This window comes from Fundulus heteroclitus, unplaced genomic scaffold (assembly GCF_011125445.2).
Source record: "Fundulus heteroclitus isolate FHET01 unplaced genomic scaffold, MU-UCD_Fhet_4.1 scaffold_160, whole genome shotgun sequence".
Classification (NCBI taxonomy): domain Eukaryota; kingdom Metazoa; phylum Chordata; class Actinopteri; order Cyprinodontiformes; family Fundulidae; genus Fundulus; species Fundulus heteroclitus.
Window position 1 is genome coordinate 158406 of NW_023396572.1, and position 27967 is coordinate 186372.

At 38.1% G+C, this 27967-nt stretch overlaps 1 protein-coding gene across 5 annotated transcripts in view; it reads right to left on the reverse strand.

Annotated features, from left to right (window-relative positions):
- LOC105920265 (potassium voltage-gated channel subfamily C member 1) overlaps positions 1-27967 on the reverse strand; it is a 296659-nt gene that overhangs the window by 87029 nt on the left and 181663 nt on the right. Inside the window, exon 5 of one of the 5 annotated variants that reach the window (XM_036129353.1) lies at positions 15754-17639. The exons of 1 other annotated variant lie outside the window; for it this stretch is intronic. In XM_036129353.1, coding sequence (XP_035985246.1) covers positions 17626-17639 — 14 coding nt within the window. In that variant the 3' untranslated portion in view covers positions 15754-17625. Of the gene's footprint in view, positions 1-15753; positions 17640-22818; positions 27544-27967 lie in introns of those variants that run through there. 3 more of the 5 variants (XM_036129349.1, XM_036129351.1, XM_036129350.1) reach the window with 3 other exon arrangements.

Below are 27967 nucleotides of genomic sequence, written 5' to 3' on the forward strand. Positions count from 1 at the left end.
ACGACAGAATTTGCAGTCTACACTTCATCTCCGGTAAATACAACTTAATTCTGCTCTAGTCATTGTTCTGCTTAAATAGCGGCGGAGGGGAGGTGGCGATCGCTACACGGGCCGGAGAAGCGGCCGCTGCTGTTTCAGACAACGGCAGCAGCAGCAGCAGCAGCAGCAGCAGCAGCAGCAGCAGCCGCTGTCTGAAGCAGCAGGGCCGGAGAAGCCGCTGCTGCTGCTATTAGGCCCCTGTTCACGGGCGCTAGTACTTCTGTGTTTACGCTGCAATTTCGCCGACACGCCACCTATTTTAACAAGACAAAAACACCTAAATAATCCGTAGTGAAAAATGTTTTTTTTTAACCTACCGGGCGGGTCTTCCTCTTTGCTGAGACGCGGCCTGTGTGACGACGCTTTGTGCTGTTGCACAAACATGTGTGAACAACATCCATCCATTTTCTGAACGCTTAATCCCTCATGGCGTCGCGGCCGTTGCTGGAGCCTTTTTCCCCTGATATAAAATAATTGTAGCCGTCCAGTGATTTCAGGGCTTTCGTGCTCTCTCGTGTGTACTGGCCTGTCGTGTTTATAAGGCAGCTGTATGTCGCAGTACGGAACATTTGGCCAGCATTTCAAAGACTCGCTCCGTCCCTTCAGGCTTTTGCTGTGTGGATCTGGCAATCTGACACCATCAACCATCAACTTACTCTTAAAACGATCTTGTAATACGTTATCTAAAGAAGAAAAATACGTGGAGAACTCGTCAGTTTCTCTGTTTGCGTCCGCCATTGTGTTCGCCTTGTGTCCACCAGTCCGGCGCGCATGCGCGAAAAACCCGCATCAAAACAATAACAATGAACTACCCTATAGGGTAGTTCACTGCTATTGTTTTCATCCGGGTTTTTCGCGCCTGTGCGCCGGACTGGAAGGTAGAAAAGGCGAGCACAGCGGCAGACGCAAACACAGCAAACAACAAGTTCTCGACGTATTTTTCTCGACTACCTCCTGATCAGGAATCGGACGGTCGGTTGAAAATCAAACATGTTTAAAATTCAGTCGGCCGTCGTGAGGTTTTCGTGAGCGCATCCTGCTGTTCAAGCAGAGCTACGAGGGGGCGTCCTCCCCTCCTCCCCGTCCCCGAAAGGGGAGGGAGGGGAGCGGGCGTCCCCGAAGCGACCTCCGCCCGGCCCGGGACCTGCAGGGCCCGGACGTCGGCTCGCGGGGGGGTTGGGGAGGGCGAGCGTTTCGGTCCGCGCAAAGCACTGGCCGTCTGTTTCCGTACGGCTCCGCTCGCGGGGGGCGGGCGGTCTGCTGTGCCGCGCGGCCGCCGGGGCGTCTCGTCTTTCCTCTCTCCCCTCCGTTCCTCCTGACGCCCGGTGCCTCCCGTGCGCCGGCGGGTACTACCCAACTCTCCCCCCTCTTCCGGAGGGGGCACGACACTCCGGTCGCATCCGAGCGTCGCGCCGTACAGTGAACACAGATCGTGAGCGGTGACCTTTTAAACCCAGCGGTTCCGTCGCACAGTTTGAGATGTATATAAGTACCACGACTGAAAAACTCATACAGTTTTTGCCCAGCTTTATTCACCCTTTTTGTCACGGTGTTTGGCGAGAACAGTCCTGCCTACCGGCGTAACCCGGAAGTAGCGCGGACGTCACTTTACTGTTGTAAAGTGTTGATATTGAGGGGAGTGTTCATTTATTTCCATTGTGTCCCCTACATTACTGTGTGCCACATATGCCACAACGACACATGTTAAAACGTCTGAAGGCACGGAATGTGAATAAGAGTTTTTGAACTTTATTGTATCTAATACTGATTATTAATTTAATCATTTGAATTTAAATATTTTAAATACTTTCACAGCAAAAATTATATGCAATTAATTTAGATTCATTAATTACAGAGTATGTAATTAGATTTTTTTTAATCGATTGACAGCCCTATTTATTCATTTTATATGCTGCAATTTATTCCAGCAAGTATTGAGTTAATAAAGCAACACACATCAGTCAGATAAACACAAAACAAATAAACCAGAACCAGCGGTACTATGCACACTAGTTGGCCGACAGAATTGTCCTAAAGACGGTCTAACATCAGCCCTGGCTGCGGTTTTCCTCGGAGTTCTGCGGTCTCTCTGCTCCGCTCAACGTCAGACTTTTTATTAAAATTACGCACTAACTCTGTAAACAGGCCACATAGGGAAGCTTAAAAGTATAATGTTCTCGCCTCAGCTGATCTGAAAACGTACTTTTGAAGAACAACAGCAGCAGAAAAGGGAATTTTTAACTTACTGCTGTGAGCTCTGTTTGCGCTGTCTCGAATCAAGCTGCGGCCGCGGTGCATTCTGGGCAAGCGGGCTGAGGCTGATGATGTGTCACGAGCACACGAGACCGCTCTGCCAGACTAGCTGTGGCTGCACAACACTGCCATCTGCTGGTTGTTCAGTGGAGGGTGTCTTCGCATTCATATCTAGTGGCATTTATATTTGGATCTATGTTTGCAGTAGGAATGTCTCAAAATTACGTCATCGACATGAAAGCGAAACGGAGATTCACAAATGCAAAAAGCAGATTCACAAATGCAAAACGGAGATTCACAAATGCAAAAAGGAGATTCACAAATGCAGATTCCACATACAAAGTCAAGCATATTTATTTTCAAATCTGGAAAATATATTTACAAAGACACGTTTATTTGTATAAATTTGTTTATTTATTTGTATGTCACATTTTTATATTTGTATTTTGTTTATTTATTTGTATGTCACATTTTTACATTTGTATTTTGTACTTGGATATTTATAAATGTATGTATATGTATATATATCCTTTTATATTTATTCCAATCTTTTTAAGACAAAATTCACTCCATAGATTTGAAGACAACAAAGGAATTAATGTAGGAAACACTACTCTAAAATGTAATGTAACATGGGTGTTATCATGGTTTAAACATGCAAATGTGACACCAGTGTTTGTTACAAAGCCTGTATGGTTTCAAAACCCAGATTTTCTAGAAGAGGATTGTCAAAATATAACCATGACTATTCCCAAACTTTTTTAGGAGCCCAAACATGTCAATTATTGGATTTGTGGTGATGACATGTTAATGAACACCTTACCACTTAAGTGGGTAGGGCTCTGTGCAATAGTAAGAATAAAAGTACCGATAACTTTAGTGTATGAAGGTGTAAAAAACTGGCTGAGATGGAAATAGGAAAAACTAGGTGAGTTTAGGCGATTACGAACTAAATGAAGGAGTATATTTAAATCTTATTGGTCAACCAAGATGAATTCCTGATTAATTCAAAGCATAACATGAAATTAGAGCAGGTTTTGAGTCTATTTTACCATGGGTTACAGTTAATAAAAATGTTGAGTGGATAAATTACGTTTACTATAATCAACAAAGGATGAAAAATTTTACAGCTGAAGGATTCATGTTGATGGGAGATCAATTGCATGAAACAAGTAGAATGGTAATGCAAAACAGAAAAGCCTTAGATTAGCTTTTAGCAATTAAGGGAGGAGTTTGTCATATGTTGGGTAATCAGTGCTGTACATACATTCCAATGAACACAGCTCCAAAAGGTACAATTAGGGCAGTAATGGTTAAACTCAGGAGACTTAAAGATGAAGTAAAAGAGAATGCTGGCAATAACAACTGGTCATGGAAGAGTCTAGAAGAAATTTTAGGAGAATGGGGAGCTCTGGCTGTTAAAACAGGACTAGTTTTTGGTGATAAAACTAATTGTGATCTTTTTGTTTGTGTGTTGTGTTGTGCCTATTTTGAAAAGGTGGATTGTGGAGACTGTATATAGATGAACGACATCAGGCAGCAGCCATCTGGGCTGCTCTCCCAGCTGCCTGGTGTTGAGGAAAATATCTTAGTCAGACAGTTGTTGTCAGGATTTGTCTTGGATGAACCCAGAACCACAACACACGGGACTAAAATTAATAGTCTTTATTGAGGGGATGAAGGGATGGTAAATGATGTATCCGGAGAGGCAGAGCTGAACAGGAGCGGGAATGTAGGTGATGGCAGGGGCTGACGGCCCGGGGCTCGAGAACAGGGAGCCACAGATAGACAGCAGAGTCCACAGCATTACAGAGCAGGTAGCAGAGTCCACAATTTCTCAGGGACGGCTAGCAGCAATCACAGCTCTTCCAAAATGACAGACAAAGTTCAAAGCTTCTCAGAGACGACTGGCAGGACTAACCTTAAACAAAAAAACAGAGGGCAGCGTTCCAAAGACACAATGATGACGGACCAGCGAGGAAATGGGAACAGAGGAAGGTTTAAATAGGGGAACTAACAGGTGGAAAGAGTCTGACTGATTGATTAGTAAATAGCTAACAGGTGCGACTGACTGCAGAGGGAGTGAAGCGAAGGCTGAGTGAAAAGGGATGATGAAACTGAAAACTAACAATAAAGTCAAAAACCTATAACTAAAAACCCAAACGAGGAAGAAAAGTGAAAGCTAATGGTAAACAGAGCCAAAGCAAAAACTAAACCATGACAGTTGTATGTAGAATAACAGAACAAACCCCCCAGGTATGTCTCCCCTCTGTTGCCGGTTAAGATAATATGCAGCTGTGATGAATTTAGGAGGACCCAAGAAATACCCGAAAACAAGTGAGTACAAAAATAATATCAGTCTTTATTTTGACGCTGCGGCTCGGTCCCTGGTTCGGCTCGCACTCTGCGACTGGCCGCTCCTGAAGGCAGAGTCGCAGGTTAGTGACCAGCAGATATTAACAGGCTTGTTAGAGAGAAGTGAGGTCACTAACCTGGACGTGCTGAGGGCAGAACTCTGACTCCTTGTTACGAAGGCGTCCGAGAGGGGGTTATCCAGGGCTCTTTTGTCCAGGTCCGGTCCAGGTCTTTGTCAGGGGGAAATCCGTTTAGTTCAGGCAGCGGTCTCCAAGGGGGAATCCAATAGAGCGTCCAGGTCCAGGTCCAGGTCAATCCAGAAGGCACAGACAGAACAGGGGGGCAGGCGAACTCGTTTACTCACGGACAGGCTGGGGTCGGAATCACGGTGAGGCAGTCCAAAACTCTGAGGCTGACAGGCAGGACCCAGGCAGGCAGACAAATCCAAAGGGGCAGGCAGGTATCCAAAAAACAGAGGCAGAACAGGTCGAGAGGCAGACAGGCAGACAGGAATTTCAAAAATGCTGGAAGCGCTCACCGTATGGCTAGAGACGTTCTGGCACTGGAGCCTGCTAGGAGCAGAGCTTTTAAGCAGCCAGGGTGGAGACAGACACAGGTGTGCTGATTGCAATCAGCAGCTCCAGTGCCAGAAACGTTACAGCAGCTTTAGTTTTATGACTGGTAGGTCAATTGGCTTGACCCCGTACTGGGAAGAGCAGCCCCTTTGTTTAAGAAACATATAGCTCACAGACCCCCCTCCCTCCCTAACTCAGCAGAAGAGGGCAGACACTGTATTAAAAGGATGTCTTGGCAAAACTTAGATCAGACAAAAGCTGCAATATCAAAGGAATGGACGTATATACACTGGTAATGTAGACTTTTGTCTCCATTCGGAATTCCTAATGAATTAAATATGCATATTACAATGTTTTACCTCTGATGAAATGTTTTTCTCATTTATTGTCAAATCTTAAACCGGGGTAAAAAATGGGCCTTCAGTAGCGAAGCAGGATTAGGCCAGTAATACAAATGAACACTGGACACGTCCATGTACTAAGGTGTATACTACAGAGTTCATGCCAGATGGGAAAGGAGCCCCGAGATCGGGATGGACTCTTTTTGCCACGTGTCCATTGGATCATTTAAATTAAGCGTACAGACTGTGATGATTAACCACATTAACCCTGTTTAAGTTACTCAATTTGTTTAAACATTTAGTAGATAAAGTATAAACATGCAGCCAGTTAGTTTAACCTATCATAACATCCGTGATATGGAGTGTTTTTTTTAACACTCCATATCAATGTTATTAGCAAGATAATTTGCATATATACAGTACATGTACTTTGATATGTTGCATTTTGTTTGTTTTCTTTTCCTGAATGACTAGTGTTGGATTTCACCCATGAGGACAGGGGTCCATGGGGGAATTTTTCCCTGAGAATATTACACACAAACATACACACACACATATATATATATATATATATATATATATATATATATATATATATAACATGTGTGGCAGAGCATCACTAGCATCAGTAGCGATGGAAAAGAACGAGGTAGTGCTTGTATAGCCGAATATGGCTTTTGTTTGTTGTCTGAACTCCTGGCAAGAGCATTAACGTATCTGCCACCAAGGCAGGGCACTGTTTCCCTAGGGGCAGTGTTAGTGTGGGTTTGTAGAAAAACTGCACTGGATCAGGACACTACCTGCACCATGGTTAGTGTGAACCTGGCACAAAAGAGCCAAGCCTTAACAGTAGTGTCAATCACTCTTGTGTGCATGCTGCTTACACCCTCTCCTCCACACAGTGCTATCGTTGTTCAAGTTCAAGATTACCAGTGGGCTGTAGCCGTGCAAATAAATGGTGGAGAAACAACATGCTTTACAGGAAAACTTTAATTTTCTCGAGTGGCACCTGGTCAGAAAACAAAGACAAGTAAACATTGGAGCAGCATGGCAGGCTCCACTGTGGAGGGAGGGCTGCAGCATGGCATAAGTCCACTGTTTCCTCACAACTTCCCTCTGCAGATTTAATTTTTGCATACACATTGGAAATTATTTGAAAAACTTTTTGTCATGATATTTTTCTAGGATAAACCCGGACACAGCACGCACACACAGAGCTAGTTCTTAAGAGTGAGTTTATTGAATAGTGTGGAAGATGAATGATGATGGAACCCAGAGTCTTACAGCAGACGGAGGTGTAGGGTGCAGAAGCTGACCGGCAGGAGGCGTGTTGATAGACTGACCGAGAGGAACTCTGGAGATGAAGACTTGAGACCAGGACGGAGCATCTGAGCCGAGGACTTGAGACCAGAACATCTGAGCCGAGGACTTGAGACCGGAACAGCTCACCAGGAGATAAGAACAGGAGTAGGAACTTGAGAGCAGAACGGAACCCGGGAGTCGTGAACAGGAGTTGAGAACTTGAGTGGGAACAGAGCTGAGCTGGATCTAGGCAGAGACTGGAATAAAAACAAAGCTGACGGAAAATCTATTGGCTGACTGGAACAAAAAACAAAGTTGAAGTAAGTCTTCTGGCTGACTGTAACAAAAACTGAGCTGACAAGGATTCTGGCAGAGACGGAGCGGGAGTGAACACTATGGACCGGCGACGAGAACAGAATGAGGTGAGTCTTATAAAGAGGTGAACACAGTTGGCAACGTATCAGGGGTAATTGCAGCCTGACAGGTGACGGGAATGAAGACTAATTAGTGTCCAGAGGTGTGACTAAAGCTGAGCGAGGGAGAGCTGAGTGAACTACAAAATAACAAAGAAGCCAGACAAAACTTAAACCATGACACTTTTTATTTGAGTAGTTTCCATTTTTGAAATGTTTTTTTTTTTTCAGATTTCCATCTTTGAAAAATGGTTTTTGCTTGCAATAATATAGGAACAAATTTCTCTCAATACTTAAAGGCTCCCACATAGCCATCTCATGTGTACTGTGTACATGCTGTGAGCCTAACAAATTGTCCATAGATGTTTTAAAATACATACCTGAGCAATGCAATTTCCTATTTTGTTTGTTACAAACTCCTACATTTCCCACACTTTCCACTAGTGCAGGGGTCAGGAACCTTTTTGACTCAGAGAGCCATGGAAGCAAAATATCTGGAAATTTATTTCAGTGAGAGCCAATAGGGTAGTTCACGGCTCCGCGCTACTTCCGGGTCCCGCTTGTAGGCAAACACAGGACTGTTCTCGCATTCAATCATTACAAAACGGGTGAATTAGAGAGTGCTTTTAGTTAGTTTATTTTCGAAATGTAAACAGTGCCTACGACTTGTTGTGCTCCCGGTTGCACACAGAGGCATTCCAATTCGTTGGATGTACGTTTCTTTCGTTTACCGAAGGACAAAGAAAGACAAAAGAAATGGATATTTTCAATGAAGAAGGACCCAGGCACACGATCCCAGTCGACTGGGGGAGCCATCATACCCCGACAGAATGTGCAGTCTACACTTCATCTCCGGTGATCGCTAGACGGGACCGGGAGAAGCAGAGCCGCCGTCTGCAGCAGCCTGCTGCATTACGCCCTAGTTCATGCGCGGTAGTACGTCTGTGTTTACGCTGCAACGTCGCCAACACCTCCACCCATTTTAATAAGACAAAAACACCAAAATAATCCTTTGTGAACAACTTTTTTAACCTACCGGGCGGGTGTTTCTCTCTGCTGAGGAGCGGTCTGTGTCCGTGAACATCCATTCATCCATCCATTTTCTGACCCGCTTAATGCCCCCCTTAATCGCGGGGGTTTCTGGTGCCTATTTCGCGATATCAACCATCAACTTACTCTTAAAATGGTCTTGTGATAGGTTATCTAAAGAAGAAAAATATGTCGAGAACTCGTTGTTTCCTTTGTTTGCGCCCGCCTTCTGCCTTCCAGTCCGGCGCGCATGCGCGAAAAACCCGGATGAAAACAATAGCGGTGATATTTTGTTTTATCTGCGAGCCAGATGAAATTATCAAAAGAGCCACAACTGGCTTGCGAGCCATACGTTCCCGACCCCTGCACTAGTGGGATGAAGCAGAGAAATGGATAGTATCAAGTTTGATGAGCTAGACTAGCACCTATCTCTGTGTGGGATAGGTGCTAGTCTAGCTCTCAACAAGAGCACCCACTGTACACCTGTCAGTGCAGTGCAGAGTGGCTGTGACACCTTGCATCCTTGCAACAGTTTATAGTGTGACACAGCGTACTTGTAAAAACTGAGCTTTCAGTGTAGGTGTCCAGTAGACTCAGAGGACAGGTGAGTATGTGGGAGCCTTAAATCTGGCTTATCTAAGCATGGAAATGTCTATAATGTTCAGCAAAGAGATGGGTTCTGTATATGAGTCGTTGTCATTATCCACAGTGCACAGGTTCTGTACCAACATGGGCTGAGACCACTCTGAGAGGCAGAAATCATTACTGAAGAAGCAACATATAGAGCCATATTACCATTATTAAATACACTCAGGGACAAAGACCTTAACTGAGGACAAAAACGTTGCTTGTTTTTAAAGCACTAAATATGTTTTGAGAGAACCTGCATATAGCTGAAATACAGAGTTTGGTCCAATAGAGAATACATGTCTAATACATTGTTAAGAGTAGTGCTCCCTGCCCTGCCCTTTTGGTTGTAGTTTGAAAGCACACACAGGCTCACAAAATCCACTTATTTGATATGAATTTATAGATTAGTAGCTAACTGACAAAGTGTAGCCCTATATTTCCCTTAGTGTTAGTAATTGCAATTATCATGCCTTTACTGTTCTATGGGTCTTGCTTGAATGTACACATTCAGTAGTTTGCCCTTTAGGTGTCATATCTGCACAGATTAGGGCCAACAGATGTTGAAGAATTAAATAATTGTCAGATGGAGCTTAAGCGAAAATTCAGACTGAAGAAACTCTATTGCCTACCACCATTAATCAGAGACTCATCTGCCTCTGACGCAAGCCAATCAGCTTTGAACTGCTCCTCCTCGAAGCCAATCAGCATCCTGGGTTTATCTTAAAAGAACTCCACATCCTCGTCTCGGCCTTCTCCTCAGCGAGCAAGTGGTGGCTGCGCGTGTCTGGTTTGGACTCTGATGACCGGATTCAACCCACCTCCATCCCCTTCTCCACCATCGTAACAAGCTCCGCCTGGCTTTCCTATGGTGCTGCTTCAACATCGTCCCTATCAGAGTGTAATTCCTCCTGGACTCTTATGGAATTCCCAGTCACTCCTTAAAACGGTCCGGCAGAAGACCGCCATGTTGAGCCTGGTTCTGCCAGAGGTTTCTTCCCAAAGGGGAGTTTTTCCTCTCCACAGTCGCTTCATGCTTGCTCATCATGGACAGTCATGCAAACCTGTGTTTATCCAAGTTGGACATCTAGCTCAAACAGACCATCATATGGACTGAACAAACTTTATTTATCTCCACTCCACCACCAGTTTCAGGCCTGGGGGGAAATATCCCTATTCTCATACGCCTGCTTATGCGTATTGAAGTATAATTCAGCGTGAATTTTTCCTGCCGAGGTCTGAGCGCCAAACTCTTAAAATATTGTATCAATAAAATTCTTCTAATTGCGTTTTCTTTCTGTGTGAGTTTTTCAGATTGAAATACTAGTATTTCATCTCTAGGGGGTTTCTGAGAAACAGTTTATTTTACAAAAAATGTTATAGATAAATGTCTTAATTGTTGTTTGCTAAACACTAAACTTGATCATACAATCCACAACATTACAAATTCAGCTAACACTAGAATTCATTGTGAAATATGAGATGAAGTGTTCAAAATATATCGGAAAAAAGCACAGAACAAAATTTAAAATGTCTTATAGTTGTAATTTTTATTTGTTTTCTGATTTTTTTCTCATACAACTGAATGCTTTATTTTTTTTCTGAACATTTTTTTCATAATATTTCAGTTTTTTTATTCATCCTATTTAAAAGAGTAGTTAATCGAGTAAGACAGGATTCAGAGTCAGAACTTCATGTTTTCTTTTACAGCATAGCTTTTTTTGCAACTCTGTTTTCACAACATTTGTATTAATTTTTTACATGTTTGAAAATAGAAAATGTAAATACCAGGCTTGACATTCAATTCAATAACAGTGTGAACAGTGGTAGATATTTTGTACTTATTCTTATTTTCTCAAATGTTTTGATAATCTACTAAGATCCAGCATCTTTATTGCATAAACTCATTCATTAGTTAAAGGAAGCCTCTCATCTTTCTGCTCCTTTATTTTCTCTGTCTTATTTTTGTGATCGCAAATCAAATGGGCACATATGTTTGTGGCAAATCTGTAATTCTTTGATGATTAAAAATGGCTGTAAAATCAAGGAGGAGAAAAGATTTTTCATAAATTAAAGAAGATAGTCAAGAATATACTCTGTGTAGATTAAATTGTAATATAAATTCAATCAGTCTGCTTTATTTCAATACATTATTAAAATTGCCGCTGCACTTGTGAAACTTAGCCCATTTTGCATACATCTCCCTGACATTGTGTACTCCTGTTAATAAAGAAAAAATTATGTGAAACACTTTCTCCTGTGACAGAGAAAGGAGGAGACAATCTTTTCACAGGAGAGACTTCCTTTTAAAAGAACATTTACATTAAAGTCAGTTTTGTCAGTGTCCCGCACATGTATTTGGAATTAACCTAAAACAGGATGCAACAGAAAACCTGAAATTCAGTTGAAAGTCCTGGGGATAAGGAACAGGAGAGGATGAAGACATGAAGAGGACGAAGTAAAGTATTTTACCTTTCCTTCATCCTCAAGGCATATGGAACAGAGGTTATTGTTGGAAATCTTTGCAAATTTTAACTTAATAACTCAAAATGGACCAGAATGACTTTCTAAGATGTCTGTCTTTATTTTGCAGTGTTTTTAACAAGAATATGTAACTGAAGCATTAGTTAGTTAAATTTAAAGTCCAGCTCATTCCGAATATGTAAGCTAATTGAACAAGGTCAAATGACCTGTGAGTTGGAATTTCTGTGCCCAAATTAACTGTGATCATTGGATATATTTGATTAATGTAACAAAACCACAGAAGTCAAGATTTCAGTGTCAACATATGCTGTAGAATTTTTAGGGTCACATGTCACTTTAGACCTGAAATCCACCTTAAACAGCTTTACTGCATCTCTCAGAAAACCAAAAGATGTGGCTGCAAGTAAGTTCACCAGAAAATAAGGATAAATCACAAAATTTATTTTACAGGGATTTGAGTATATTTTCTCATAAACTAAAGAAACTAAAGTCTACTATGAAGATTTCATTTTCAAATTTGATTTCAATTCATTTTACTCAGATATATATTATTGGTTAACTCAAAGCATAAATGCTGCCCAGCATGCTCCTTTTTCTTAACATAAATGCAAATGTCTTTAAATTAATGCACGTTTCTACACACATAAAATCTAAACCCAATAATTTTGTTTCACGCAATCAACATAAATGTAAAATATTCTTAATGAAGATACACTATAGGAACTATGTAAAAAAAATATAATGCAGTCATATTCAATAAATTAGAATATGCTAGTTTAAGAGGCTTCTCTGTCAAATTAAAAGTACATTTTGAATAAAACAACAACACTTAAGTCAATATTAGACCTACTTTTCATTAAGCCCCCATTTCTGGATGAAAAATGTAGCTTTTAATATTGGTCAGATGAAATATTCTAATCATAAATGCTGTGTTTTTATTAACTGGAGGTGGGGATAAAATTACAAACACGTTCCATTAGTATGTGTGTATATATATGTGTATACACACACACACACACACACACACACACACACACACACACACACACACACACACACACACACACACACACACACACACACAAAACGCCATAGTTATATATGGTGGATTAGGCAGCCTTACTTGTAGTGTGTCCAGAAAATTAAGAACAGAAACATCTCCAAGCTCCAAAACATCTAGCCAGGTACTGAGGCTGTATTTAAGACATGCATTACACCAGCATAGTGACAGAAGATTTCACCTTTTAAACTTTAACATCTTTTAGCAAAAAAAGAAAAAAAAACATAAAAACAAAAACAAACAAGCAAAAAACTTGAAATGAAGCTGGGGCTGCACTAGTGGTTTGCTACAAGTCATAATGAACCCCCAGAGACCTTTGTGACCAGATGTATCTTGGAAAACAATCACCAAAAACTAAATTTAGTACTTGCATAGTTCTTTACGTATTTTCAGTGCATGCTTGTTTTCCAAAGCCTTCACAGATGCACTTGCTGTTTCATTTATGATCACAGTTTATTATTCCATTCAACAAAAAAGATCTCATTGATGGTCGTATGTTTTTCTGCTTGAAACAGCTACAGTAGTACTTGAAGAAGATATATATATATATATATATATATATATATATATATATATTAATTATATGTTCTGTGTGTATTATGTATTGTATGTGTGTGTGTGTTGTTATGTATATACTATGTAGTATGTCTTATATCTATTATATATGATATCTACCTTATATTATCTCTATCTATATATATATATATATATATATATATATATACAGCTGTATATATATATATATATTATATATATACTATATATATATATATATATTATATATATATACCCGATGTAATAGTATAATATATATATGTATATGTGTGTGTAGAGAGAGAGAGAGAGGTTGTATAGATACTCTTGAAAATACATATAGCAACATCACATTTCACATTGTATGTCTGATTTTAATACAAAATATTCCTGAGAAAGCTGTTGTTTTTGTTATGATAGATTTGTCAAAACCACCAATCTGACACAAAAAATGCAATTAAACAGCTAAATAAAGTGATACAATAAACTTAATATTTTTACGTGTTTCTAGTTAGCCTGATTGCATATAATGTAAATGCTACACCTTATATTTTGCAGATATGACGTAAGTTTTCAGTTTGCAAATCTTGATTGAAGTTAGGTTTCTAAACTTTAATCTATGCAGTGTCTTACAAGATTGAGAACCAACTTGGAAACTAAATTGTTTAATCCTGCATGCTGGGGCCTGACTAAGTCTGCCATTAATCAAGTATACAAAGGGTGCAAAGCTCACCTCTAGACTGTTTTTTGTATGATTCCAAACAAAGTTAGATTATGGGAGTATTACCCAGCCAGAATCAGTCATTTAAATATTTTAAGTGAAGATTTTGTAAATAGTTTCAAAGCAAAAAAATTAGGAATTACTATTATAGCAAGTTTACCAGAAAAGACTAGATTTCTAGAACAAGACTTCTATAGCCCTTAGTAAATAAATTATTTAACGTATTTTTTTGTTTATTACTGTCAATACATTTTTAACATAAAATGTAGGCTTGGTGTTTTGACAGTTTATCTGGTGCAAAATAAAAGGCCTACACACATAAAAAAAACTGAATACTAAGACTATTGCCAGGCTCAGGTCAATTCACTCCTTTTACAATTTATACCCTAATTCATACACAAAAGCTGCCATTTTGTCTCATCTCACTTCCATGAGATGAGACTATCACTTCTAAGATAGTCAACGAACTATCTTCTAAACCTTCAGGTATCAGGCTATTTGTCTGAGTGGTTAAGGGTTCTGATGAATTGTGAAGAGAAATAGCTGTAGCAATACTCACTTCATATCTAATTTGTTTATTTTGTTATTGCGGCGACAGTGGCACAGGAACCAGGGAGTTTGTCCCACAATTGGTGGGTTGCTGGTTTGATCCCCCGCTCCGACCGTCTCAGTCGTTGTGTCCTTGGGATTGACACTTCACCCGAATTGCCTGTTGGTCAGAAGGCCCGGTGGCCACGTTGTACCCCAGGGCAGTAGGTCCCCACCATCAGGGTGTGAATTGGTGAATGACTGATTGTAGTGTAAAGTGCTTTGGGATTGCTGGATAATCAGCAAAACTGTAAAATCAACCTAAATCATCATATCTCACCTGGGATGCAAGTAACATTCTCTAAAAAAAAATTGGTCCTTTCTATCAAAAATGTCTTAATCGCGTTTTTCTACTTTCAAACCTAGAGGTATGGTCCAGAACTACTTCAGTTCAGTGTGAAGCCCATGTTTACTTCCTGATTCCTTAGCCAATCTTATGACATTTGCCAGGGTTCCCAACACAGAGCGCAGCATTTGGTATATTATTTTGGCAAAAAAAGCAGCAGCCAGCAAACATGGAAGCCATTTAGAGAAGCAGACCAGAAATAGAACAGAATACAACACACTATCCTGTGTTAGAAAAATTCTGAACTGTTTCAAACCATTTAAAAATGGCATATTAGATTGTTGTGATTAGCAAGCTGTTGTACTGATTTGAGCCACAAGGTGTCAGTATTATTTATAGCTCCTGTTGTTCTGATCCCTGATTTGACTGAAATATAAAATTATAACCCTTGATTATTCAAAAATAACTCTTGAGGAGCCTCCTGCTAACAGATTTTCTTTTTTGGGGACATATAATTCCATTTACTCACAATAAGCTATGACTAGGCTTTAATGATAGAAAATGGCTTAAAATCATTGGTTGTTAAAACAGATGCGAATAGTTCCTTGATGGATAGAATTTAATGCATAGTACGAAATATCCCATTGCAGAAGCATCCTCCTTAAACTGAAAAAAATTACACACGAAAAGACCAAAACTTCACAGTACATAATGCTAAAAAGATAAAAAGACCTGCCACTTATTGTCAACAGACAACTCTATTTCAGTTTAACGTTTAAGACAGCTGTGCTGATGTTACAGCTCCAGAACTGTTCACACAAAGCGCCCATAAACAAAATAAACACCAAATAATGCAGAAAATAGCAGCATTGGAAAATGCAAAATGCATACCTCTTTCAGGAAGAATCGAGATATGATTTTGCATAAAAATCTTACTGGAATTTAAGCACTTTTTTGACTGTAAATAAAAGAGCTTCTCTGAATGTTCAGGGAGCAGTATGTTAAATTCGATAATTTTGTAACTAAATACAAGGAGTTCATATTTACATTTTTCTAGATTTGCACGTATGGATCTCTAGACATGTCACTTAATATTTTGGCAATATAATTAAAGGGAAGTGTTAAAAATCAAAAAAGTCAAAAAAGTATTGCAACCTAAGATCTTTAATTGTAATATCATGCCAGCTTTCTGATTTGAATATATCTAAATTGTTGTCTAGAACTGTTTGTTTTTATATCATTTTATGTAACTTGCATAACATGAATGAACCTTGTCATTGTATTTTTAAAACCATTTTACACCAATTCTCAACACTTTATAGAGTCAAGCAAACAAACAAATGCTGTGGTGAGAAAAATTACTTTGTAAATGCATTAATCCAGTCTTAAGAGCAGGGAGATGTTTTAGAAACCAGGGTCAAATAGGAAGATACAAGTAAAAGGACAGCAGACAATTTTAGTTCAGACTCACAGAATCAGTGATAGCACAGTTTAGTTTAAATTAATAAGCTTGCATCCAGTTACTGGCACAGGCATACACAGCTGCCACTGGATAATTCAAGGTTATAAATGCTACAAGAAGAAGAAAGATAAGAACTGATGTGGGAAGGAAGGAGAAAAGCAGTTAGAAGTAGTAGTAGTAACTGAAGAACGATCTAGTACTACCATAATACATATTTGCATTTTTTTTTAAAGAAAAGGTCTCCATTTATGACATAGCTATCCTTTTCTGTAATAAGCACAGCATTTTTTTTATAAGCAAAAGGATCTTGTTAAAAAAAAAAAAACAATCTGTCTGTACAGCCTGTGGCGTTTAAAAACAAACAGTTCAAAGTAATCACACGTAAATTTTCAGAATTGTTATCCATAAGGAGAGATCAAGTGGCTTGCAGAAGTCATGCAAAATATTCATGCTGGTAAACAATGCCTTGAAAAGTCAATGTCATGTTTCTAGAATATCTTAGTAGACTTGTTGTCCTAATATTGCTGATGACTGATCCCAGGAGGAGCATGGTCAGCAAAATCTCTGTTCTTCTTAATTTGCTAAAAGGGCTTGAAAGTGCTTCTTCATTTATGTCTCCAGAAATAACTGTTTCCTGTAAATATGTTTTTTTCTTATTTGAACAGCAAGTCATTGGGTTCAAGAGAAACTATGCATTTTTCTAAAATTAAAAAGAGGAAAAAATCTAATCTTGTTTCTCCCACATACCTCTCCTCTCATTTTATTCATTCTTCTGACTGCTTTGTTCTGGTTCAAATTGTTTTAGTTCATGCCATGCTACATTTGCTAGAGAGGAGGAGCCATTTCAATGCTGAGATGAAGAAGGGAATGGAGGTGGCTTGGGTAGGTATAATAGAATTGGAAAAGGAAAAAAGGGAAAAAAAGATCCAATTACATCTTAATCTTCAGTGAAAAAGTTGTTTGCTTGTCATCAGAATTTTAATGTCTATGAGTTTCTGCTCGTACCATCTAATATGCTGTCCAAGTGTTTGTCTTTGGTTAAATTCTGTCAAAGACGGGGAATAGGAAAAGTTTAGGACTGAGTATGAATTAGTTGAGAAGTCAAGCAATAGGAAGCTTTGCAAGAGACTAGTGGTCATAATTGTTCAGCTTTTATGGTCCTTAATAGAAATAAACAGATCTGAAAATGACAGAAGCTATGACTGGATGTATTTGAAATAAAAGATGTTACCATTAAATCAACACTTGTACAGAGCTGTGGAAAGAGTGATTTTCAGGTAGATGGTCTTCAAATCAAACTCTCAAGATATGAATTTGTGAAGCTCCTTCTGTGCTTTGCTTCAAAAGTAGTGGAAAGATTCATGGGCTCATACCTCATTAAATGTTTTTTTCTTTTTCATTGCAGTGATCAGGTTGAAGGCAATCTGCAAAACTCCTTTCTTTTCTCTCAGTTTTTCTTTCAGTTTCTACATTGAAAGTATTATGGGGGAAAGTGGAACAGCAGCACTTGAGACATTTACTGTTTTCCTCTTCTTGATGAGAACGTGATGGTTGAGTTAGAAGCTCAGCACTGCAAGGAAAAATGAAAAGAAAAATCAATTAGGACCTAAAGTATATAGGCAGTAACTTGATCCTTCAAACACCAGACTATAGTCCACAATGGCATTTTTTTTTACAGTTGTATGATAGTTGAAAAGTCAGATGGTAATTATTTTTATGTATCATTTCAAATCGGAAAGAGGTTTTCTTGTATTGGATATTTTTACAGGGAATTCATACCATCTAGTTCTGGTGTAGATAAAGGACAGGTCGGATAGCTTCAATGATGCAGGTGGGTAAAATAATATTTTTGGTGTGTTTTCACTGATATGACATCTTGGGTTTGGGTTGCCAGGATAGATAGATAGATAGATAGATAGATAGATAGATAGATAGATAGATAGATAGATAGATAGATAGATAGATAGATAGATAGATAGATAGATAGATAGATAGATAGATAGATAGATAGATAGAGAAAGAGAGAGAGAGAGAGAAAATGAAGCTAAACATCTGAAAGTAGCTTGTTAAACCTACCATATTTAATGTTTAATATTTACCAATTTATGGCCAGTGACACAATCTACTCAAAAATCCAGATTTAATGACAGGATGATCAACTCTCTTTCAAAACCAGAGAGCCACATATAAGGAGATTTAGGATAATCAGTGAGGAACATTGCAATTATTTTATCCACCATCACATAAAGAAGTTTATAGCGTTATTTCCTCAGCTGTTAAACAAAAACCTGGTATGAAACCACATAACATGCAAGTCTTTTTGCCAAAAGCATCAACACTAAATATGATTTTTCCCCACTACATACAGATGCAAATGAAGTTGCTGGCACCCCTGATAAATATGTCTAAAAAAACATTGAAATCAAATCTTATTCAATTTTCTTTATTACCCTTAATTATAGCAATGTAATCTCACACTGAAAAGAAAAGACCAACCTTCCCTTCAAATATTTAAATTCTGTGATGCTAATAATCCTATTTTAAGACAAGTCTTAAATTTATCAGTGGTACAACTGTGTCCTCTTTCTGTCAATACTTTGTACAACCTACTTTTCCTAAGAGGAAAAGTAAGTTGCACAAATATTGATCTCCAACTCTTCTTCCTTGCACAATTTCTGTAAAGAGTTCAGAGTCCTGGGTCTTCTCTTATTCTTTTTCATCTTCAGCTCACCCCGCTCATGTTTGACAAGGATTTAGGATTTAGTTTCTGTGTTATTTCAACCATATGTTTTTAATCTTTATCCTGGAGAACAAACCAGTGATAATCAATTTTTATGATTTCTTCTAAAAATTCTTTGGAATTTAATTCTTTGGAATCTAGTTCGATATATATGGCCTTTTAACAAGTCCCTCAGTCCTTTGGAAAAGAAAGGGGTCCATAGAATTACAAATCCTGCACCATACTAAAAGTGGGGCATGAGGTGCTTTCCCACATACTGTAGGTATCAATCTTTTTGTTCATGCCTAACCCGCCAGACAGGTTTGTTACTAAACTGCTCAATCTTAGTTTAAATTGGCCAAAGAAAAGAGTTTACGTTAAAGCCCCTGTAGAGTTGTACAAACTCCCCTCACTCCAGCTCTGAAACCTGAGATACACAGCAACTATTGGGTCCATTAAATCAGGACTGAATAGTTTTTGTTTACAGCAGCTTTTGATCAGATAATCTAACTGTGCATTTTGAAACGTTTGTGCCTTAAATATCCGCATTTTACCATTTTTCCCTTGCATACAATATTCTTATGGTTATGCTTTATTTTCTTTCTGTTTTCCTTTGACATCCTGTAAAGCATTTTGGATTACTTTGTGTATGAATTGTGCACCTGGCAACACACACAAGCACACACACACACCACACACACACACACACACACACATATATATATATATATATATATATATATATATATATATATATATATATATATATATATATATATATAGAGAGAGAGAGAGAGAGAGAGAGAGAGAGGGAGAGAGAGATACGTTTTTTTAAGAATGTATTTTTTGTAGACTTTGTCTTAAAATGCATCCCACTGGAGCAGAAAATGTCTGTATCTTTAGTTGCAAAACAAGAGATTTGCAAATCAATGGCTACTACTTATTTTAAAGAAGCAATAAGTAGAATAACATCACCTAGTGTTTCAAAACGGAACAACACAGCCTATTACGCCATTTCCTCAATAGTCCTTTGCTGCTGTGAAACCCCACAGAATTTCTACTTACACAGGATAGGTATATGATGTTGTACTCTGTTCTATTTCTGGTCTCCATCTGTTACTGGCTTGCATGTTTGCAAGCTGATGATATTTTGCAGAAATAAAATACCAAATGTTGTGCTCTGTTTTGGAAACCCTGCGAACTTTCACATGACTGGCTCTGGAACCAGAAAGTAAACACAGGGTACATTCTGCACCGAAGTAGTTCAAGACTGTACCTCTAATTTTTAAAGGACAAAAACTTAACTAAGACATTGTTGATGGAGAGGACCATTTGTTTATAGGGAATGTCAGTTTCATTCCCTTTCATTTTAATTTTTTTTCCTTCATAGTATGCACCTCTGGTCTGGCGTTCTGTTAGTTCTGACATCATCCAGGGAAGACAGATCACCCGCTATTACCATCTAATGTAGAACAGATTACTGGATCAATGTGTGCTTCTGTGCTTTTGTGTCTCTGCTATGTTTTCTCTAACCCCCAGTCAGTCGAGGCAGGTTGGAGGTTTTTACTTCCCGTTAATGGGGAGTTTTTCTTTCCACTGTTGCTTCATGCTTGCTCAGTATGAGGGATTGCTGCAAAGCCATGGACAATGCAGACGACTCTCCCTGTTGCTCTACGCTTCTTCAGGAGTGAATGCTGCTTGTCGGGACTTTGATGCAATCAACTGGGTTCCTTTAGATATGAAATGTTTTGACCAATTTATATAATCTGACCCAATCTGTATAATCTGATTGAATCTGACTTTGTAAAGTGCCTTGAGATGGCATGTTATTATGTTATATAAATAAAATTGAATTGAATTAAATTCCAGGTGACAAATGAGAATGATTTTGGTTAATTTTACAGTGAATGTATTACTTATTGCTCCTTTAAAGAGTAACTGCAAACAAACTAAACTGTGTTCTCTTGTTCTTTCTGCATTCCAGTATCTAAATAACAGTAACGAAGTAAGTAGACCACGTTACACATTTTTAAGGGATTCTGTTAAAACCAATAATTTCTTGACATGGAATCTTTTCTCCTGTATAAATGTACCCAAAGTAAAGGTTGGAGTCTTCTTTAAATGGCAGTGAGAGATTATTGTAACGTAAAATGGATTTATTTCAAGGCTGTTTCACATTTTTTCAAAATGCACTTTATTCAGTAATTGTTAAATATACTCTTCTGTTGATAGATGAATATTGTGTGGCCTATAAATTAAATTCAACCCAGAGTTCAGTGACTTTTAAACTCCAAAGATGCTGCTGGCAAAGAGTCCATTGTGATATTTACAATGCCAAAAATTATAGAAAGGGATTTTACTTTACTACAGGCACACAGCTTTACAATAATTTTGTGCAAAATAGGAAGAGAAAACTGACTCCTCTTAATTTATAGTTCCCATTGTAAAAATATTTTGTGTGTATCCTTAGCATCAATACACTAAATAAAAAGGACATCAGTACAAAGCTCCCAAAGCAAACCCAGCATGCAGATACAGTACAAACAAAGCTTGATTATGACACAGATCAATGTTTCTCTACGTCTGAGAAACCCATACAAAGAATTAAAATGAAGAAGTCATTCAGGAGGCTGGTCAGTTCTCTGATATGTCAAATGGCAAATGGTACTAAAGGTCAAAATCAAACTGTTAAATTATCAGGGTTAAAATTTTAAACCAGAGGACTGCAGCCAACCAGGACCAGGTTGAAGTCTAGAAAATAAAACAAATAAATAAACAGATAAAAGAATACAAGTGGACGACCTCTGTTGGTGTTTCCCACTAATGCTGATCAGACTTCAAAGACAGTTTGGTGATAACTAATTGGATTTTTTTGCAATTTGTGTTTGCTCACATGAAGTTCCGCAAACAATCAACCTGCGCCTGTGTGAGATGGAACACATTGGAAGTGGAGTTGGTCAAGGCTGTTTATAGCCTTGATGTGGAACAAACAGAGGCTGTTGGAAGGAAAAGGACTATGAAACACAAAACAAAATGAACAGAAAATAAAGTGTTACAGTGATGCACAACCACAAACACAAGGTGAGGACATACAACACAGACTGTGCACAATACAACAGCAGAGTTAACATTCTTACATGATGAAGGGAAATTTCCTTTCTTTCTGTCCTCCATCATTTCATCACACTTTTCTTTCTTGCCCAGAACTTTTCCTTTCTTCATCTCTTCTCTCCGATGTTGCTCAGTTGATAGAATACTCAGAACACATAATTTTAAAGCACTTATATCTATTTTCTTCTTCAACAACATTTCAGCCTATTCTTTCATCAATTTATTCACTATTCCTGTCTCCTCCTCAGTTAAGTCCCCTTTAAGTTAGTGTTTTTTCTCCATGTGCAAAACACACTCCATTTAGCAATTTTCTTTAATTGTTTGTGTGCTTAAAAGGCTGGTGTTTGACAAAAGTGATATTCTATTATTTGTGGTGGGAAATCAAGGGGCGCTCATAAGGAGGTAGGAGCCAGGATACACAATTGAATATTGAATGTAAGATAGCATTTTGGCAAGAGGCATGTAGTATAAACATGCATAAAAGAGTTAATTTTTGTTCTTCAGTCTTTTTTATACAATGCATATTTTGGAAAACATAACAGAAAGGAATCACATGTAAAGACAGTGTGAAATAGATACCTGAGTAGTCAGTGAATGAAAACTAAATAAACAATAGCAATACACACACACACACACACACACACACACACACACACACACACACACACACACACACACACACACACTTCGGAAGGTTTCCTTCCGCTAGACTGTTTCTTTAAATTTGGTGAATGCATCAAATAGAAATGTTTTTAGTCCACTGCACTTTATACAGTCAAAAGGAAGTATTTCACAATCTCAAATATTCATCTTAAATAGGCTCATGCCAGGATCATAAATTAAAAGTTGAATTCATTCATTCATTCATTCATTCTTCCATACATATCCATCCATCCATCCATCCATCCATTCTTTATCCATTCATACATATGAGACAAAAAAAATCGCTTTCAACTTTTTTTCAATGGTAAAACCCATGTCAAATCAAATAAATATTATGGATTATGACAGACTTGGGGATTCAGTAAAATGGACCACAATCCAGTTTTGCCTGAGAAGACCTCGCAGGTTAACTCTCATATATTTTTTCAGCATTAAATTTCACAATTGTACCTTTTGTTAGAAATGCATTTATCTTCTGAACCCAATGCAGTCCAACTGATACCACAGATAACAGGACATTGCAGATAAAAAACAACTAAAAGGATTTGTCTAAACTACGAACAGGAGAACTTTGATGAGAAGCAGTCTTTAAGGGAGATCGTTTTCTTTTTTCAGTAGAGGAGATCAGTTAAAAAGTGTTATTTTTTTCCTTTTTCAGTTTCTTTAAATTAGTGTAACTTCTGCTTTTACTTGCATATGTCTGAAAAATACATAGCCTTTTCAACAGTTATCCTTGAGTAGAAAAGCAAATAAAAATGAATTATCTCAAGATCTATAACAAAGCAACTTCATAGCAGTTACTATAAATGGTACCCCTTCCCATCCTGAAAAAAAAAAATCTGCCCCCCCATCCCCATTACAGTACATAGGTTGATCTGTTCCCACCAACAGCATCAGCATTTTAGCATGCATAATTTCAGGCTATCCCACTTCTTTTTGCATTCACTGAGGTTACAGTAGCTTAGTTCTGCATGCCAATGTATTTGGTATACGTCCAGACGCATACTCTCTTATAGCAGTCTAACTGTTTTATATACATTTCCTATGTTTTAAAATAAAATGTCAAACCTCCTTAAATTATCATTCACATATTTTTGTAGTTGTTGCTTGCGTTGGAAGACCATGCAGGAACCTATACATATTTACAGTGTTTTGACAAGCCGAAACGTCTGGTAAAGTGACTATTGTAGTCATAACAAAAGGTTATGGGGAGGTAAGAAGAAAATAACATTATTATATCATTTTGATATGTTTGTGTTTACGTTTGATTTAACATAATTGTATGTTATATCAAACAATTTTGCATTTTTTTCTTGTACAAACAATTTCTACTGTTTTGCTTTATAATGTAACTGGCTATAATGTCTTGTAATCTTTGTGTTGTAATAAATACCTTTTATTTATTTTTTTAAGTAATAGCTCTTTTATAGACAGGCCTCTTTGTCTTTAGAAGTTTAATAATTTGTTTAGTGATAGGTAAACTCTCAGGACTGGTTTTGCACTTTCCGAATTTTTAAATGCAAAGTGTGAAAATATAAAAATTACCCTCCTAAACTGTGTTCTCTGCTGCCATCATGGGAATCTGATTGAAACTGAGTGAAATCAATGCATGTCCAGTGAACGCAGATAACTGTCTTACTAAAATATTATCAATGATAAGGAGTCAAATTTTTGATTTAATAAAATCTCATTATCTCTCTCCCAGAACAATGAAAGAGTACTAATGAAGAATGTAAGAATAGAAATATATGGGAAAGCTTGGTTTCCCATTATGATCAGCATTTGATGCTGTATCATCAGACAGATGTTTCAATCAGACAACAATTCTGTGTACAAAAAGTAATATTTTAGTTGAAATAGTTTTTTTCAAAAAAAAATGTTGAAAGAGATGGTGAGAGGAACTAATGCTAATGACTGACAAAGATAAAGTGAAAACAGGTGTCTTTTTTAAGATTAAAAAAGTAAAAGAATAATTTCCATGTTGGGAAATACGTGAGCATCTTTTTTAAGAGGTAGATGCAGGTTAGGGCATACTCTGAGTGTTATAATCCCTCTAATCTCAGACATTTTTCAATATTCCTCCTCGTTGTTTCGTTCTTCTTTTCTGGCGTCTGGCACTTGCTCTTCTTCTACCATGGGCTGTCACTCCAGTAGCCATTCATGGCACCTCCGACTAAGCAGTCACAGCCGAAAAAATAGACAAGATGGACAGACAAAAGGGTGGGGGTTTGGGGGTAAAGTTTTGGGGTAAAAACAGGGAAAGACAGAGAAGCCAAAAAGGGAGAAAACTAAAAATACTGATTCTGAATGCAGATTCAAGTAGTAATGCTTAGGATGGCACTGGTGGTAAGGTAAGTGGAATGGAAATCAACTCAGACCTGAGGAAAATCCAGCTTCCCATCCTGATGCTGAGCTGCAATGTCTGGAAATGTCATCTTTACAGAACAGAATTGCCCCCCCACAGAAATTTAACCTTTTACCCTGTCAAGTCAGTTTGAAAGCTAAACCGGGGCAAGTACTTGTTTTAGTTTTTACTATCAACCTTCTATCTTTGATGGCTCAAAAACTGATTTCTGCTTCAAAAAATCTCAAATTAAAGCAACAATTTGCAAAGAGCTTCTTCTCTGCCTAACTAATGCAAAGCATAGACCCGAATGAAAAGACGTAGAAGAGAACTACATGAACACACTGTCTCTGATCTCCCTTCTGCTTCTTTTAGTTCAACAAGTTATGTATTGAGCTGCAGTCACATTCTCTGTTTTCTAAGTAATTGTTTTAATTTTTTTACTGCCAGTGGTCAGAGGGGCCGGTGGGCCAGAAATATGGCAGCATCGCCTCTGTGTGCCTGCCCCAGGGCACGTGTGCCTACTAACATAGCTCACCACCGTCAGAGTGTGAATGTGTGTGTGAATGAGTGAATGACTGTAACGTAAAGCGCTTTGGGGTCATTGGACTAGTTAAAGCGCTACACAAGTACACGCCATTTACCATTTTACCATTCACTATCACTATTTTGTATACCTTGTTTGAAAAAGCATACGTAACTCATATTTGGAGAACTGTGTATCAGAATTTCCGGGAGGTCAGAACGTACATCCAGTCTGTAAGATCTCCACAGATTATATCTACAAATCTGTTAACAGAAATAGCAAGACAACACAGATCTGTATAGATAGCATGTCTCCATGCACCAAAGTCATCCATACAATTACAGAGTGGACAAGACAAAGGATAAAAAATCAATTTCTAGAAGTGATGTTTTGGGAAGTATAATGTAGAGAGCCTGTGGTGGTCTTTTGATGAATAATAGCCCCTGGTCCAGCACTGGAACCAATTTTAGTACAACATTTTGTTTTTTGGGGGATTGCCTTCAAACTTAGAAACTGACCAACAATCTTTTTCAGTTTTATGTATTTATTTAACTTAATAAATTTAGACAAATTTCTACATGACAAAAATGTCTTGGATTGGCAAGAGAACAACTTCCCATCTACATTCTGCATGAACTATTGACCTAGGTGATGTCATTCTTGTTTTTTAAAACCTAAACTAATCATTATGCAACAAAGACAAATACATTTTCTTAGTCAGCAGGCTTTACAGCTCAGTGTTTGGAGGAGAGCTCAGGTGAGAGGACAGCAGATGAGGGGTGAAGTTCTGGAAAAAAAAACTGTTGTTACAGTGTTTTGACAAGCAGAAATGACTGCACTGAAGGCCTAGCTTAATGTCACAATGTCTCTTGAGCATGCTTTCTATCATTTCCCCATGAGTAACAAAAATAAATGTTACATGCACCAGGTCTGCAGTGTTATTCCCTTTTGACAATGATTCTCAAGAGCTATTGGCTTGTGACCCTTTAGAAAAAGCTTCAGGAGGATCTTGTGGAAAATATAATATTCTTATTTATTTATTGCATGACTCAAACTGGATTCTTTGTTATATTGCCCATATCAAATGATTGTCTAACAAAACATCAGCTTCTTCCAGCCAACTCAGAAATATTTTATACCTCATCAGAGTCTGTGGGTCACTGAATTGAACATCTTATATTTTTCAATTTCTTCATTTATCAAGTGCTGCTTTGGTGTAAATGGGAAAGAAGGAGAAGCAGAGCACGATGTAACCGCTGTTATGAGTTTGTGGTAGAGGTTTTAAGATCTTTGGCCTGTCTCCATTTTACAGCAGTTTCACATCAGGAACTAACCATGCTTATAAATCAATAAGATAAAGATCTAACCCTGAAGCCTATGTGTTCTTAAGGTGCTGGGTGCTTCAGTTTATAGGATTTATGGCTAGATCCTTCTTTGTCTACCACAGGGTATTGTATATGCTGTCATTTTGAAAATGCACAGTTTACATACTATAGATATTGTATATGTTAGGCAAGATGTATGAATTTGTTTCTTCTGAGTCTTAGTATTATTCAGAGCTTCTAATTTTTATTCACAGCTATTAAGTATTCAGAGTAATATATTTAAGTGCAAGGCCAGTCAAAAACAGGGAATGATTAGTACAGGGTAAATGCAGAATAACTAACCTATTTTAACTAACCAAGATTGAATCCTGTCTATTAAGGGGAAGTAAATTGGTGTATTTTAAGGGGATGGTGTATTTTACAGGTGTCTTAGCTTTAGCTAATCTCTAGAAGTAAACATTTAAATACAACTGTGACTCTGACGTTTCTTTTCTGAACCAAAACTTACAGAGAATCCAATAAAGAATAAAACAACAACTGGAAAATAGCACTTCTTTAGTATTATTGCTTCTGTGTTATTTTGCTTTTTTGTTAGCTAGATGTTGCCTTTCTGTTTTTTTTTTGTTTGTTTTTTTTGGCCAAGCTACAAGATGGAAGGGATGGGGGAGTGGCATCGCCTGAGGCCTGGTGGCTCAAAGGTGGAATTGGTGATTGGAGTGAGTCGCAGTGGAACCCCCGTCATCCCAGAAATGTTATTTAGACTGCGCGACTTCTCACAACTTGTGACTACAATAAATGCATGGGGCAAAAGATAATAGTTAAAGCAGAGTGAAGGGCATTCACAACATATATTAGAAGGTGAAGGTGTTTATGGTATACCAAAGTTTTGGAAAGGAAGGACCATAGTCAAATAATAATGCATTCATTGATGTAATTGTTTGAGATTGCATATCAAATACAGCAAGTATAAACCATTTGTTACAGTAAAAAGCATTTTCCAATGAAAATAAAAGTAGAAAATAAATAAAACAAAAGTAATCCCAAATAAAATGCAATGCAAAAAAATACATAATGTGTTCCAGATTAAAAGGAGGATTTGTTGAAAGAAAGACAGATGGATGGAGAGACAAACACAGACAGACAGAGATAAGACAATCTGTCAGTTGCCATTATATTACTGACTAACCAGAGATGGCACACTGCAGACCAA